Here is a 17,774-nt window from a genome sequence, read left to right as displayed (position 1 = left end):
TTAAAATCCCTCCCTCTTCAGCTTCCCGCTCTTTATCGCTCCGCCCACTTCCTTTGTCTATGAGGGCGACTAAATTCGACTTTCATTTAGTTCAGAATCAATAGCAATCCAATCAATCAATCCCTTATCTTGCAAAAACACTCATGTTTAGGTTAAACTCTGTTCAATCCCGGCCGCTTTTTCCACTTTGTTTGAGGTGAGAGGCAAAAGGCCACAATCTGGTTTCAGTCTCTCATAAAGTAGGACAGCCATGGATTTAAGTAAGAGCAAGCAATTCGACCCTAGGTCAGATTCCCGCTTTACCCACCCACACACAGTGAAATGACCCAATTGAGTTCCTGGCCCAGCAACAAAGAATTCTAACTCTATGTTCATGATTACCCCAGTTTTATCTCAAGCAGAAAACTTGAGCGTGCATAACTATTCACCCCCCCAAAGTCAATACTTTGTAGAGCCACCTTTTGTAGCAATTACAGTCTCTTGGGGTATGTCTCTATAAGCTTGGCACATCTAGCCACTGGGATTTTTGCCCATTCTTCAAGGCAAAACTGCTCCAGCTCCTTCAAGTTGGATGGGTTCTGCTGGTGTACAGCAATATTTAAGTCATACCACAGATTCTCAATTGGATTGAGGTCTAGGCTTTGACTAGGCCATTCCAAGATATTTCAATGTTTCCCCTTAAACCACTCAAGTGTTGCTTTAGCTGTATGCTTAGGGTCATTGTCCTTCTGGAAGGTGAACCTCTGTCCCAGTCTCAAATCTCTGGAAGACTGAAACAGGTTTCCTTTAAGAATTTCCCTGTATTTAGCGCCATCCATCATTCCTTCAATTCTGACCAGTTTCCCAGTCCCTGCCGATGAAAAATATCCCCACAGCGTGATGCTGCCATCACCATGCTTCACTGTGTGGATGGTGTTCTCGGGGTGATGAGAGGTGTTGGGTTTGCGCCAGACATAGCGTTTTCCTTGATGGCCAAAAAGCTCAATTTTAGTCTCATCTGACCAGAGTACCTTCTTCCATATGTTTCGGGAGTCTCCCACATGCCTTTTGGTAAACACCAAACGTGTTTGCTTATTTTTTTCTTTAAGCAATGGCTTTTTTTCTGGCCACTCCAAATAAAAATCCATTTCCATTACAGGTGGTAATGGAAAAAAGCCAAGGGGGATGAATAATTTTGCAAGGCACTGTATATGTCACTCAATATGTATTCACATCCACTGTGTTGAGTTCCATATCAATGTCTTTCTACTGGCCTCTAGGCAGACTAGACATCTGTGTGTAGAAGTGTGTAATGACAAAACTCCTTAGCAGGTGTTGTTTTGTGTGCTGTGAAATAGACAGCCATCTTGAGAAATGTCTGTAGGCGTCCTAGTGCCCAGAGGCACATTCAGCTCTAGCAGATATCTGGTGTTTCTGTTTGTTTGGCGCTCCACCATTGCGCTGTTTATAATTAACAAGCATAATGTTTAATGCTTGACATGAATTTCACCAAGTCATAACATAAGCCCAGCGAGCTCGCCTTGGTCTCTCTCCCTGATGAACACAGGCCCAGATTGGGCTCCTCTGGTGGACAAGGAGAGAGGAGACAAGGAGAAGGAAATTGAGGAAGGGGAGGAGAGTGTTGAGTAGCAGACGGAGGCAAACAGAGAGAGGGAGACAGAGGGGACAGAGAGATGGAGGAAGAGAGGACAGGAAGAGACAGAACATTAGTATTGTTTTTGGGTCCGAAAGAAAATAAGAGGAAGCAGAAAGACAATGAGGACAAAGACGAAGGAAAAGCGAACATGTCACCCCCCAATCCCATGTGACACATTACAACCATGGCTGAAACAGCTCCATCCCTTTACAGCTGAAGAAGCCCAGATCACACGGTACCATTCAACAGCTAAGATGGCCGCCCATCAGATCCTGTTGATCTTCTCACTTCCATTTCCTTGGCAACTGATCTAATGAGGCACTCCTATTCCTCTCAACCCTGTTCACATGGCCCATTCATTAGTCATGCAATGTTTACATGGTGTTAGCTAGCTTTGCATCCCAACACACACACACAGGATACACACTCTGTCGTCTGTGCAGTTAATAGGTCATTTTATGGAGTCTGTGGTGGTGTTTTGCGCTAGAGGAAACTTGATAATGTATACTATACAGCCTCAACCGGGGCCCAAGCTAACGTCTCAGCATTGGTTTAACAAGCCTGTAGCCCCTCTACTACTCGACGTGACACCACCATCACCATCCAAACGGGACAGGGGAACGGGACACAGGCAAACAAACACGAATGTACATTTCTCCTCCAAGACGGAGCAAAAAAAAAGCTGTGAGCTACCTGTAGCGAGACACTTTGATAATGACAAATAATGCCTTGATGGTTTAAATAAGAACATACTTTTTAATGTGTTAGTTTTTACCCTGATAGAAGACTAGATGCTACAGAATGGGGGAAGTCATCACTTCTCCTGCGTTGACCCCAATTTGGAGGCTGTGGTTTGGGGTAAACTAAGATCAGTAGGAGCCCCTCCTATGCACAGTCAGAGCATGTGATCTCGCACAGATAGTCTGACTCTGGAGCAGTGCTTCCCAACTCAAACCTCACCTCGAGGACCCTGCTCCAGGTGAAGTTTCCCGTTGGTACTGATCTAGGATCAGCTTCCCCTCCTATGATCTTAACCTTAACCATTACTGGTGGAAATGCAAAACTGACACAAGATCAGCGTCTAGCCATTACATTTGGTATATTCAGGTACTTGCACACCTGATTCAACTAATCAAGAGCTTGATGATTAGATGACCAGTTGAATGATGTGTGCTGATACTAGACTAGATAAAATAAGTATAACTGGCATGTGGTACTTGAGAAGAGATTTGGGAAACACTGACCTGCAGGAGTGGAAAGTATTGCAGCAAGACGTCAACAGTGCAGGTTGGGCAGGTTGCACAGATGAAAGGAGTGAATGTCTGCATTCCTAACACCAGGGGGAGTAATTGAGACAATTATTTGACAACATACAGCTTCTAATAGGACTCCCTCAAAAACAGTGGCAAGTGTTACTGAGTGGACTACCCTAGCTCGATAAAGAAATACAATTATATTGTAGTGCCATTGTCAAACATGAGGATATATTCACTTCAGATATTCATTGATATCTAGGTGAAGTTTTAAAACTGTGTTTCTAAAATGTAACGTAAAAATGCCAATACTTTTCGGCATGGGTTCAAACCCCACCTTCATATCTGCATTCCTCTACATCTGTCTCCCCCTCTCATTAATGTCTTTCTATATCAATAAAGAGAAAATACTAATAAAATGTACTGTATATTAAAATTCCACTACTTTGAAATCACAAAATGTCAGACATGCATTATAGGCTACATCATTAGATATTTGTTATCAAAAGGAGCGCTGGTCATTTAGGATGGAAATGAAATGGAAGAGTGTGTAGGGTGCAGATTTTGCTATGTTCTCATTAAGCCCATCTGAGAGGCCCATGGGGACACATACACACACACTCTATCTTGCTCTCACACACACACCAACACGCACTGTATTTGATGAATAAGTAAATGCATCCTGTCTGTGGATACATAATGGAGAGGGGTACAACTGTGTACAGACATTGAACAGATCACTGTGCTCAAATGAATTGTGCTGCCCATGATAAAAGCCCTCATCCCTCCCCCTATATTCCATCAGGCTGAGCTCATCTTGAATATTAACTTGAGTCTGGGGGTTGAGGATAATAGATTAGACAAGGTGCTGCCTAGCAGCACAGGTGGTTGAGAGGGAGAGTACACGAGCAACAGAGTTCTGAATGGGCTTTTTGTATTGGGGCTATTAGCCTAGCTTCCACTAGCTCGTTGTGGCTCTGGGCTTAATGGACTTCAACAATGGGTTTTTACTGGGTTGTATTTTATGTCGTGATCTCAAAATGGAGGGGTGTCAGCTCGGTTGCCATTCTTCTGTTTCTGCGTGACGACGATGACCGACTTGGCTAAAGCAGAAACAGAGTGATGACTAGGTTAAAGTTATGACATTGCCTTGTTTACCTTGTTCTTTCGTGCATGACTAGTTGCATAATGGGTAAGGTCCGAGGCTACCTGACCAGGTAAAACTCGGGGCCCTAGTTACACTATATCCTACAACCAGGGCCGAGTTGTTCCTGGACAGGTCCTATGGTCAGGAAAAACGTATCTCTGTCTGGGTAGTAGAACACACACTCACACCCTTCTATCTGCCCCTTTCTCCATCTCCATCTCTGTTCCAGAACACGGATGACCTGTTGGTAGCGTCTGCTGAGTGTCCCAGCGATGATGAGGACTTGGAGGAGTGCGAGCCTGGAAATGGTGAGTCCACTCTGGGGGTTCTGTGTGCACTACAGGGGTCCACCAGCCCAGCAGAGACCCACAACAGAAACAGCTAGCTCCCCTTACCCACTTTGTTCTACTACTGTGACCCCATGACCTCCCACATGCAGCCCTGATTGGGTCAGATGTGTGCCCACCCTGGTTTCTCATTGGCTAAGGTTCAAAGCGGCGCAGTGACAGTTCCTAAGTCTCCCGAGCCATCTGCGGGGCAGCTTTGCATCCTGATTGGGTAGCAGCTGGTGCTAGGTCAGCTGTTGCATCAATCAGCCGCTCCGTTCTTAACGATTCCAGACAGGTTCAACATTGAACTCCTCTTGACCGTCTGCCTCACAGCGGCGGCTGAGCGGACCCGTAGCTGAGCGATGTCGGTGTGAGCGGAAAGGTCAAAATGAACTTCTGAGAGAGGATGGAGAGGGCCTGTGAAAAGGGCAGGATGTTGACTGTGGTTTCAGGACATAGTGCACTGGCTGATTGCCTGGGAACTGCCAAGAACTCTTACATGAATCAGAATGCTAAGACTGCCAGACCTAAACTCCACTGGGCGTGTTTCTGTGTTTTCCAGAAGGCTCAAATCAAACGCTTACGCTAAACAACCTAGGAGGTCTAAAAATAACTCTAGGCTAGGAATAACCTTTATAAAACCATCAGGAACATTTTGTTAACTTTCAGTTTTTTACATTCATGTTTTCATTTGATGTGGAATAGAAATCATCATAGATTCTATTACGTTTTGACTATTTTGATTCAATAATGTTAAGGCAGCTTTAAAAATCTACTGAAACGCTTATTACACCTTAAGTGGGTGGAGATTATGGAGAATCGCTGTGTTTATAAGGTAATACTGATCTAAACTAAGCCAAAATATTCTACACTACATCAATTCTCTGTGTGGTTTCACTGTAGGTGGTGGAAGCCGAAAAAGAGGCTAAATTGTCTTCTTATCAGAAGCAGACTGACTGCTGCCCAAAACTAATCTCTCTAGAGAGAAGAGCAAGACACTAGTCTGTCTCTGACACTCTGTTGGCAGAAAGTTTATCCTCAGCCTGGCCATCACCGTTGAGACACAACAACAATCACACAGACAGGACAGCATCATCCCCGCTACCTACAAGACCGTGAAAGACACACAAACACAAGCGTGCACATACACACCCACACACAAAATCTCTCTCTCACTTTCTCTCACACCCCTCCTCCTGCTAGTCTCCATTGTCCCAGACAGGTTATGTATTGTAAACCAGTGGCAGTCGGTGCCGTTTAAGATGAGGGAGGCCGATAATGTAACAGTGATAGGTTTAGGCTGCTACATGATACTCGAATGTTCCCTATAACTATATGAATGAAAGTTGATAATGTAGGTGCACAGTTGGTACATTTACATTTTACATTTTAGTCATTTAGCAGACGCTCTTATCCAGAGCGACTTACAGTTAGTGAATACATATTTTTTATACTGGCCCCCCGTGGGAAACGAACCCACAACCCTGGCGTTGCAAACGCCATGCTCTATCAACTGAGCTACATCCCTGCCGGCCATTCCCTCCCCTACCCTGGACGACGCTGGGCCAATTGTGCACCGCCCTTGAGTCTCCCGGTCGCGGCCGGCTGCGACAGAGCCTGGATTCGAACCAGGATCTAGTGGCACAGTTAGCACTGCGATGCAGTGTCTTAGACCACTGCGCCACTCAGGAGTATGGTAATCAAGGTAACAGACAGTGACACATTCAATACTGCTTTGCACTCTCTTGCCTGCATCTAGCTGATCTAGGCTGTAATCTTTAGTCCATCAGTTGCAAATGAGAGTTTGTTGGACAAATTCAAGTATGTTTTTCCCCGTTTTGTTCCATTTGCTTTCGTTTAAGAAGCGTTTTTCAACAGAATCGGTGGAATGATTCATAGCAGCCACATACAAACAGCATGATCCCTTTGCTCATTGTAACTCATTGTAAAACCTTTCCAAGCCAAACCGTTATATCATAACCGCTACACACAGCCTTCATCGTTGTCATCATATTAGCTAACGTCATAGTCAACATAGCTAATAGAATAAATGCATTAGTAAACCCATTACAATCATGCAGAACAGTGTACAGTCAGCAAGCAGTTTAGCAGTTACACCAGCTGGCCCCAGTGGAAGTTCCAGTGTTGGATAGCCATAACCAGCTAGCTAACATAGCATCCCTCTTGAGCCGGGTGTTTGAGTAGACTAAACTAGCTAGCTGCATTCGCTAGCTAAGTGAAAGTGAAAAAAATACTATGAAATGTCTCGCTCTCCCTCTTTCTTGATTCTCTGTCTTTTTTGAAGAAATGTATTTGTTCAAAACTTTTCAACTATTGTCTTTCTCTCTCTTTGAGTCAACTACTCACCACGTTTTATGCACTGCACTGCAGTGCTAGCTAGCTGTAGCTTTCCTACTTTCATTCTCTGATCCTTTGATTGGGTGGACATGTTAAGCTATGGTTAAACCCAGCACTCAGAGAAACAAAACACAACTAAGGGAGTGGAAGAAAAAAAAAATATTTTAATAAAAGTTCAATTTGTCTTAGTCCAAAAACAACTGAAGAAAAGGAACAGAGTGGGCTAGTCAGCTCCGGAGGAAGGAGAGGCTGAGGCAAGCAGGCAGGCAGGCAGGCAGGCAGGCAGGCTGGAAGGCAGACAGGCAGGTTGGGAGGTATGTCTGAACTGAAGACAAAACAAACGACAGGTTAAGGAGAGTAAAGAGCCAGGCTGAAGACAAAGACAATTTACTCTACTGGTGAGCCAAGTTACCGCTCTAGTAAGAACAACGATCTGGCGCCGGTGGAGAGCCATGCCCAGGAATTAGTAGTGCAGGTTGATGAGAGAATAGGATGCAGCTGCGTAGGCAGGAATCACTGGAAACAACCCGCAGCTGCACAGGAGAGGCAGATCCTGAGCACGCCCCCCGATCCACTCCAGACACACCCACATAATGGGGACAAACACACATACAGATACAACAGACAAAGAGGGGACAAAACAAGGAGGAAGGGAAACAGAAAAGGGAGAGACAAGCTGCCCACATAACAGGACAACATGTCAGTTCCTGCTGTAAGAGTTCATGCTGCAACCTTCATTGCAAAACAGTGTGTTTTAATCAATTATTTGGTGACGTGAATATATTTAGTATAGTTTTATCTAAAAACTATGGAAAATTTTATGTTCCACTATTTTCATTTTTATGAAATTCACAGAGGAGGTCCTCCCCTTCCTCATCTAAGGACCCTCCACTGCTGTAAATCTTGAAGACAGCCACAGCCACTAGTCATGATCTGATATGAGCCAATGAGACCTGCAGGAGACCTGGAAGAGACGGCCTTGATTTGTCTCTGAAACATGGGATGGAGCACTAATGAGAATTGATATTGATCAATACGGTTAGCTCCCTACTGTAACAAGCAGCTGCTCCACTGTGGCAAGGCTAGTTCATGTTAAAAAATACTTATAGGCTCCACGGCTATATTCAGTAGTAGTAAGGATAGTAGAGTTGTAATTGTAAAGGAGTGTTGGTGTTTCTGTTCATTCACTACAGTCGAGAGCATCTTGTTCTACCGGTTTTGTTTTATTCCTCCCTTTAAAGGGTGTTTGTGTTTTTAACACTTCCGCAGAGGAAAGTGCGGAAAGCTCAAACAATGTAACTCTGATGGCTTTTCAGTGGAGTCTAAAGGGAGACAAGTCCAAAGAGAGATACAGACACAGGCAGGCACATACACAAACACACAGACACACACACTAATACACAGACAAAGATAAAGAAGGGGAGAGAACTAGAATAGCGACAGAGAGGGTGAGGAGTGAGACGGATCATAAAAGAAAGAGGCGGCCGCATCAGAGAGGTAGAGAGAGGGAGCGAAATGCCCACATCTTGGAGGGGTGATTGGCGTTGAGATGTGCGTCACGTCCCCTTACTCTCCAAAGAGAGAAGGAGCGGAGGAGAGAGAGGGGGAAAAGAGAGAGAGAGAGAAATGTGGGATCCCTCTGATTAGTTTTCTATCTGCCCTTCCTGCATCTCCCACCGGGCTAATTAATCTTTGGCCTCGTTAGGCTTGCTGTAATTACATCATCCAACAAGCCTGGATTTGGTTTCGCTCACTTTTAATGAGGCCCAGCCAGAATAGGGAGAATACATATCAGGGATCCCTTTAACAAAACCCTGCTATCTACACTGCAGCATCAGCTTTGGAGGAGTCACACACATAGACAGAGACATAGGCACACACACACACAGACAGACACAGATACATCACAGCTAGCTTCAGTCTACTCTCTCTAGCCTGCTAACAATCTTCCTCTGGCTGTTTTCATTTTTATTGTCCTCAATGTCTATTGTTTCTACATTGTTGTTTTCCTTTGTTCTTGTCTTTTTTGATTCTTTTTATTGATTGTTGGCACAACGGATGGGTAGTTGTTTTGGTTGGGTTGGAAAGGGATGGTGGCTTGGAGGGGGTGGAGATGGAGGAGGGGTTGGGGATGGGGAATGGAGAGGGAGGTTTTTCGGGGGGGGACTGTGGGAGGGTCTTGGATGGTTGAGGGGCAGCTCTCGGGGGGAACTGCGGGGGGGATCTTGGATGGTTGAGGACGGCGGGTGGCCTGGCAGTTGGGAGCATTGGGCTGGTGGCCCAGAGGTCTCTGGCTTGGGTCCTCGAGTCGACTGGGTGGGGGATCTGTCGATGTGCCCTTGGGCGGGGCGCTTGACCCTGATTGCTCCCGTGGGTCGCTCTGGATGGGAGCGCCTGCTAGATGACTGGAATGTAATGTAAATGTTGAGTGGCTTCACTGCAGGTAGAGTGTACGTTTTAATTTTAAAAAACAACAACAAAAAACAATCTGCCCCCCGCTCTTTCGTTCTCTCTCTCTCCCCCTCTCTCATCCATTAATTTACCCTAGAGTAACGTATCATGAGAGGAGCAGGTGACAGGGTTATCACAGAGTGAGATCAAAAGTTCAGTTCCCTGGCCAGATCTGCTCTGAGATAGCAATACATAATTGATCATGAATGTTCCCCTTTAAAGAACAGATGGTGAGACCAAAAAACTGTAATGTGATTTAAAATCCAAACCCAGACCCTTTAACTCCTCATAGACAGCACTGCAGCCCCCATGTGGACAAACGGACCCATTGAGCTCAATGGTATGGTGATGTTGATATATTTCATATCACCTTAGCTAGATTATATACCCTCTTGACTCCATAGCTGTAGCCATTTTGGGTCATACATGGCAATTAAAAATGATCACATTGACTGTAGCAATATCTTCCTTTTCCTCTTGCGTATATATTATACAGTGTCTAAATAACAATTTTCCCAGGAAGCCAACCTGTGCTGGTTAATAAGTTGCATATATTTCCATAAGTCAACAGAGACTAGAGTTGAGGCATTTTCTGTATATCAATATAGTATATTGGGTGTCTTATGAGGTACTTCAAATCCAATACACTCACTGAGACAGAATATCAACCAGCTTTGGCTCCAATCTCCTCAGGAAGAAAAAAAACACTGTAGCCATATCCTATTAAAAATAAATTCATGTTCAAGAAATCACATTAAAAATGTAATTACAAAATAATAATATTAATGAACAAAAGATGACGGGGTTCCAAATATCTCTCCAGCCACCATACCGGGCCACGATGTTAGCACAGTTAGAATAACCAGAATCGCCATGGGACGTCTACCTACAACTGTGAACAATTTCTAACAAATGTATCTTGCCAGATTGTTTTTCTTCTTTTTTCGTTAATGAGATTGTGGATTTTAGTATGCCCTGCAAATACTTCATTTGGATGAAACATCTGTCCCTTGTTTTTTATACTAACACATGTTCTAGTCTTAAGTACCATTGTGGATTAGGAAAAGTAATAATAACAAACAAAAAACATCTCAGTAAATATGTTAGAGAGAGATGAGAACACTGACAGTAAATGCACTATATATACAAAAGTATGTGGACATCCTTTCAAATTAGTGGATTCGGCTATTTCAGCCACACCCGTTGCTCACAGGTGTATAAAATCGAGCACACAGCCATGCAATCTCCATAGACAAACATTGGCAGTAGAATGGCCTTACTAAAGAGCTCAGTTACTTTCAACGTGGCACCTTTCCAACAAGTCAGTTTGTCAAATTTCTGCTAGGTCAACTGTAAGTGCTGTTATTGTGAAGTGCAAACGTCTAGGAGCAACAACAGGGGGGGGCAACTCCATATTAATGCCCATGATTTTGGAATGAAATGTTTGACGAGCAGGTGTCCACATACTTTTGGTCATGTAATGTATGTTAGAGAGAGATGAGAAAACACTGACAGTAAATATGTTAGAGAGAGATGAGAAAACACTGACAGTGATGGAGAGGGAGAAGAAAAGAGGGAGAGAAACAGCAAGGCAAAGAAGAGAAAAAGAATGAGAGGAAAAGAGGGAAGAGGGTAGAGGGTACATTGATATTTCATGCATTGACTCAGCCCAGGATCAAACAGTGCTCGTCGGGGCCTCTGCACCCTTTACTTTGCGTCATGCTGAGATAGAAACACTAGGCTGCCGACCAAGCCAACACCAGGGAGAGTTCATAGAACCCATCCAGAAGTGTTGTGTAGAAAAGCACTGTGGAAAGCAATCCGTTACAATCAACCATACGTGGTGAACGTATCTTCATTGATCAACGTCAGAATACATTACCCACCCTCAGGGCATAGGACGGCATGTGTGGACTGTTTATTCAATTATGCACTGTCTATGTTGAAAGGAATGAATGCTTTTCACTATTGAACGCACACTAGGTTTTCAAGATATGTAACTTTCAAAATACAGAAATGTAGCCCCTATGATGCATTTTGCATCATATGATGCAAAATGCGCCATACAGTCCAGATTTCTGTATTTTGAAAGTTACATATCTTGAAAACTTGACTGTTGACATGCAAAACATTTTTGGGACTATATCAACAATGGACTAATGAAACAAATACCAAAAGATAGTTTTGGGGTGGAGTTTTCCTTTAACTAAATCAAGAATGTAGTCTTTATGAAATGGATTATTATCAAGTATAGTAGACCATTGCGGAGATGGAGAATGATTAGAGTAGTCATTAAAGAGAGACTAGAACATACTGTTCTCTATGTACTCTATTCTCTTCACAATGTAATCAAAGCTCATTCTTTATGCAGCATATAAACTCTGAACGGTCGTTCAACCGTTAATATTTCAAGTGGCTCAGGACGAGCCAACTTGATCGGCAGAACAACTAAGTCCCAGTGTTTGTTTGGCATCCATCGTCGATGCATCAGTATCCATCTTTAACACTGAGAGAAAAAACATACCCACTTTGAGTTTTGGTTTGAACAAGGTGAGTCATCCTCTAACGCTCTTGACAGGTCAAATCATTTTACAATGGAGAGAGTAAAGTGGATTTTCAATCTTCCAAACGAAGGGCACCGCAATGGGTTCTCTATGGGTTCTTGGCAGTTCTCAGTGTGATGATGACAGAAGCATTTGAAACCTGTTTGAACGTGTCCATTCACACCAGCTGATTCACCATACAGCCAATGGTGTGGCCAACCTATGGGTGTGATCTGACCAATCAGAAGCTGCATATGCAGTTTACGGGCACAGTCATGGGAAGGGGAGGTATACCAGTGTTGATAGGTCTGTGTCCAGACAAAGACACACTCAGTGAAGAGACAAGCGAGACGAGTACAGCTATAAATGTAGATGTCTGTGTGGGTCTGTGTTTGAGGGTTGAGAACCCATCATCTTCTCCATCCTTGGCACTGTGGTTAACAGTAACTTTTCCTATCCAAGTATGGCACCAAGGACAAAGCTTATGGCACAAAGCTGAATTATGTGCCAAGAAGAGAGTGTTGGTATCGTTTGCACTTTCGCATTCATATATGCTCATTAGAACCAAAGGTCTGCAACAAATTTGAGAAAAATGTGAACAGTAATAAATTAATCCACTTTTTAAGAAAGTATTGGATTCACCTAATGATCATGACTACGTAGAAGCAGGTGCACAAATCATCTTTAGCAACTACTCTGACAAAGTGGCATTTCTTCACAGATATAATCACATTGCGGCAACAACACCAAACATTCACCTCTCACCCTCTTATCATTCTGTAGACAGGGCACACATTGAACAGCTCCACCAGATGCTGGACGGCTTCATAACGGCTCTTGGTTTTCTGACAACACTCGCTCAGTGTCAGACACCTGCAACTGGGCCACGCAGTAGCGGAACACAGCGAGGGGTAGACTGCATACAGAGAGGCAGGCGGACAGCGAGGTATTCCGCTGGCACCGTTTCAGTCATACAGACAGATGGCAAGGTAAAGATAGATGCACCTCTATCTTATCCAGCGAGTCAGAATAGAAGCTAAATATCTCTAGAGTCCAGAAGAGAGGAAAGTAGGAAACATTGGAAACATTGCTCAGAATCTGACGAATTTACAGAATATGTATGACAAATCATCTAATATTCTATATTTCTATCTTATTTGGGCTAATGGTTTATTCATTTCCTCTGTTTATTTTTATTTGTTCCTCAAATGTGCCAACACTCTCTTCAAGGTGAATCTCAACCCTCAGACACAGAGATACTCACATAAGTATGCACCCTTATGTTGCCAGGGTAACATAGCCATTTTGACTGTGCAATAGGAGTTGTATGAGTTGGGAATGGGCTGGATCCTATAAGGTTGAATACTGACTAACTTTTCTCTTTCTCAGCATTCATGTTTTTACTCCCTTTCAAGGCCTTGTTTTTGCTCTGTGTATTATTGTTGATTATCTTTTGAAAGGTTTTGTGTAAAAGTTGCACTATAACCCTTATGAAAGTCCCTTGCCCTACTTATTGTGGGGTTGTCACAAAAAATGGGGCTTGAGGGCTTGGAGGGGGCTTGAGCACTTGTGGGATATGTTGACCTGGGGATGACAAATACAGCCCAAAATATCCTCAATACACGTTTCTAGAATCCCCCACACCACACTCACTCGCTTTATCCGATCCCTATTCCGTTTAGATACACAAATTTACCTCATCAACTCAAAAAGGGTTAAGAATATGTATGATTCATGTTATGGACATTTCTGTGAGTTACCTTATCATTGTCCATAAAGAGAAATGTCATAATCTTTTAAACTGCCCCTAACATTTTTGCTAATTGTTTCTGTGATTGTGACCCTAATGAGATTATGGGATGCGGCAGAGGGTAGCAAATTGTTTTTTGAAGAGGGAATGTAACTTGTCATTGATATTGTGCTATGTACTGCTAACATTTTCCTATTATGTTTAACATCTCCAATTGGTACTCCTATGTTTGTCTCAATGATTTTGTCCTACCTACCTTTAAAGCAATGTACTGACTTGTAACACCCAACATGTTTTATTAACTGTGGGTGTGATTATACTACAAAGGACAAAAAAGTAGTTCACAAAATAATTCAATCCCCTCTAAGACTGAATATAAAGGCATAGAGATCAGGCATAAAGATCTGAGAAATTGTTATTAACTGTGTCGGGTGATAATTGGTAGAAGGGAATAGGATTTTTTATGTTCCTTGTTTTAGCATATCTAGTGGGAGGGAGGTGGGTGTTAGGACCGCATCTGTAGACTGTGTTTCTGGGTAGAAACTAGGGGCATCAGTTTCCCCCAGCTGGTCTTCAGGGTTTGAATACAGATTACAGCTAATTAGAACTGAGCCATAGAAATCACCATGCCCCCAGGCAGAATAGGATTTGAGCCATTCTTTATGAAAGCACAATGAATTATTTAGAGAATTATTAGATTTTTCACACACACAAAAATAAAAAGAATATGGGGGGGTGGGGGGGAGTTGTTTATCACTATCCAAGAACAATCTTACACAGCTTTCTTTTTGTAATTTTTTTTTTCATGCAAAAATCATGCGGCCAATTTGTTGATGTAAGTGACCTGAACTCCGTGGTTTGCTATCTTATTTAACCCAAAGAAAACTTAAGAGTTAGCGTAGAAATAGAACAGCATAGACAGGCAGACAGCAAAAGATAGCTTGTATCTAGTAGATGTTGATCTGTTGTTTAGTCTTTTAAACATGTTGTCCAAGGACAACAGTAACATATATGTATAGTCATGTTCAGTCTAGAGCAAGGGAGATGTAAGGATAGTCAGAAAATGTATTATTATCTTTATACTATGTATTGTACATCTGTTTAGTCATCGTAACTCGTTAAATAGAAGACTAGAGACTAACTCAACTTTAGAACTGACCTCATGTCAGGTTTTAGTGCTGTTCTAATAATGGTGTTGCTGTTTTCATTTGAACTTTTGTTTTTTTTCTTTTTTGGTCTGGAGAGGACGCTCTGTTTTTCCCTAACGCTCTTTTCCCTCCGTTGTCTCTTTCTTGTCCTAGGAGGTGAATTAGTGTTGCCCATAATAACGGTGGACTCCCTAGACCCCCCATCCATCGCCACCCGCTACCCCGTAATCCCCCCGCCCCCCACCTACCGCCCCCTCTTCCCCTTCCTCGAAACAACCAAAGAGTCCCTCCCCCTGCCCAACGGTCGCCCCCCCTGCCCACTGGATCAGGAGGACTGCGAGGAGGCGGGGCCCATCGAGGTGTCCGCCTACGGCTCGGGCGAGATGACCGAGTCAGACGACGAGGACTATTACAAAAACTCCCCCCTCGTCACCGACAGGACGGTCCTCCCCCCTCCCCCCAATGAGGGCGGCGTCCATAACCCCCGCGACCGTCACTTCTCCCACCGGCCCCCCAACTCCCACCACCCCCCCCTGTCCTCCACCCCCACAGCCAACCCCAACCAGCTAGGCCCCAGGCTCAACAAGCCTGGCAGCAGCAGCAAAAACCCTGCCGGCAAGATGAACACCCGGGACCAGGTGCTGCTGCCGCCCGCCCACCCCTCCTCCGACCCTGACCGCCACCGCCACGTCCCAGGCATAACCTACCCTCCCAATTTCCCCCATGTGCCCATCCCAGACCCCACGTCCCCAGAGAGAGGAGGGCCTCCCGGCGCAGTAGAGGTAATCAGGGAGTCCAGCAGCACCACGGGCATGGTGGTGGGCATCGTGGCGGCCGCTGCCCTCTGCATCCTCATCCTGCTCTACGCCATGTACAAGTACCGTAACCGGGACGAGGGCTCCTACCAGGTGGACCAGAGCCGAAACTACATCAGTAACTCGGCCACGCAGAGCAACGGCACCCTGGTGAAGGAGAAGCAGCCGGGCACAGCCAAGACAACCACCAAGAACAAGAAGAACAAAGACAAGGAGTACTACGTCTGAGACCAGCCAGAGACAGAGGACGAAGGGAGACGCACAGAGAGAGACAGGAAGGGAGGGAGAGAGTGGAGAGGGGAGAGATGGAGGTAGAGGAAGGAGAAAGGTAAGGCAGTATATGACCTGAGAACTGTAAAGTAAGTAGTAACATCTTTGTTGGCAGAGTTTTATTTTGTTTAGTATGTAGGTTACCTTGCTGCCAAAATGACCTCCTCGCGTTCCTCCTCAACCCATTTAGAGCCTAAAGCAGAGGGAGAAAGGATGGGATTGGCACAGACACCTTTTTTTACATCTTCATTACATCTACACACAGTCCTATTTTTTCACAACTATTAAAAATATTATTGCGATTTTTCTTCAGTACAGTAATATTCTTTCTCACATAGCCTCATAAACTTTTCTTTGAAAACACAGACAGACAAAGTCTTGACTACAATGGCCACCAAATCTCGCTCAATACAATATAATTTTGTGCCAACAGCCATACCCAGATCTCATGCTACAATGGAGCTAGCTAATCCAGCACTGTTTAAAGGGTATTGTATTGTACATAGCCTACAATCAGAGTTAAGCATGGTGATTGACTATAGATAGACACAGCGAAGGAAGAACCACCATCAGTGTTTGAGCAGAGGCCTATTCGTCTGTATCAGAGGTTAAGTATCTGGTCTAAATAGCTAAAAAGCTAACATATTAAATCGTAAATGTATTGATTCTATCTACTAGATGGGTTTGTATTGGAAATTGAAACCCCACTGCTAGCCAAGTACAGTAACACCAAAATACTGCCAACAAACAGAAACTAGGTGTCAAATCTGCCTCCTTCCCTCATCCAAGTATTCAAACTTCACCTCACTTGTCTCTCGTGAAGTCTCTCCCTCTTTCTCTCACTCCTTCTCTCACTCGTGAGCGTCTTTTTCTGTCCCTGTCTATGGTCCTGAGGAGCTGATGCAACATTATTCTGCTGTGTTTCAAGCATGTAGTATTCATTTCCGAAAAATATAAACTTTCTGTGGAGAAAACACAAAAAATGATGATGATAACGTTTAACTAGCAAACCACGTGTGAGAACAACACCTTGAACCAACCAACGGATGCTACGTTTTACGTTTTAGCCGCCAAAACAACTACTGAGGCCAAAACCCTAGGTCGTCTTTCAGTTTTCCAGCAGATATCCTTAATGTGTTTTTCTTGGGGGCGCCACACAGCATTTCCCCCTACTGAGCCCACTACCGCAGAGGATGTGGCTCACGTCGTTACAGTCCTATCACACACAGACCAGAAACCAACCTCCAGCAGACAACCTGACTTTGTTCTATATAAATATATATATGTATAGACGTTTCAGAGAAAAAACCCTATGGACCTAACTGAGAGTGTATCATAAGAGGAGAAATGCACCTAATGCTCGCGCATCAGTGGACTGTGTGGACGGACGATGATGGACAATTGATACTTGACGTGAGACCGATTTCCCCCACCAATCCCCTTAATCATGCACACTTTGACCAACATTCAACGACAGTGGGAAACGCAGCCCCACTAAGGTGGAGTTTAAAAGGAAGAGTGGGACAGTGTTTTTTCGTTTGCTGTTTTTGTTTTTTAGTTTCTTTCCCTGAAAAATGAGAGACATTTGATGGAAATTGTGAATTAATTTGCTGGAGTCCCACTGTCGCCCCCTAGTGTTGGGGAGAAAGTGTACGCTACCTTGGATCTGCGTTCTTGCCTCTCATTGGTCAAGACTGATGACAGCCAATGAGGGCAAGCACAGTGAAACAGGTTCAATGGAGAGAAAAAAACACAGATCAAGGCGAACAGCAAGTTCCCTTGCAGATGTACAACAAGAACTCTAGTATTCCAATTTTCTCAACTCTATTAAAAAAGAAAACTGTACCATGAAAAGAAAAGAAAAACCTTCAAAAAAAGTTTGTGAAATGTCTAAATATTTGAATCTCATCCCATTACTAAGAAAATGTGTTTTCCCTATTACCATTCCTGTTCGGAGAAAAAATATGACAAAGATAATCAATTCTGGGAAATTTAAAATGTATATGTTATTTTTCGGTAATTAAGCAAATGTGATTTGGGTTACAAACATTAAACCTCTCCTCCATCCCTCCTA

General features: G+C 43.8%; 1 protein-coding gene across 5 annotated transcripts in view; it reads left to right on the top strand.

Annotated features, from left to right (window-relative positions):
* Positions 1–17,774, top strand: part of nrxn2b (neurexin 2b) — an 863,757-nt gene extending 845,983 nt beyond the window's left edge. For all 5 annotated transcript variants that reach the window (XM_084156410.1, XM_084156411.1, XM_084156413.1 and 2 more), the window contains 2 exons: positions 4,266–4,344; positions 14,769–17,774. In XM_084156410.1, the coding sequence (XP_084012536.1) occupies positions 4,266–4,344; positions 14,769–15,658 (969 nt within the window). In that variant the 3' untranslated portion in view covers positions 15,659–17,774. The remainder of the gene's footprint in view (positions 1–4,265; positions 4,345–14,768) is intronic.

This window comes from Coregonus lavaretus, assembly GCF_964263955.1.
Source record: "Coregonus lavaretus genome assembly, chromosome: 39".
In the NCBI taxonomy this organism is placed as follows: domain Eukaryota; kingdom Metazoa; phylum Chordata; class Actinopteri; order Salmoniformes; family Salmonidae; genus Coregonus; species Coregonus lavaretus.
This window is presented reverse-complemented; position numbering and strand designations above follow the sequence as displayed.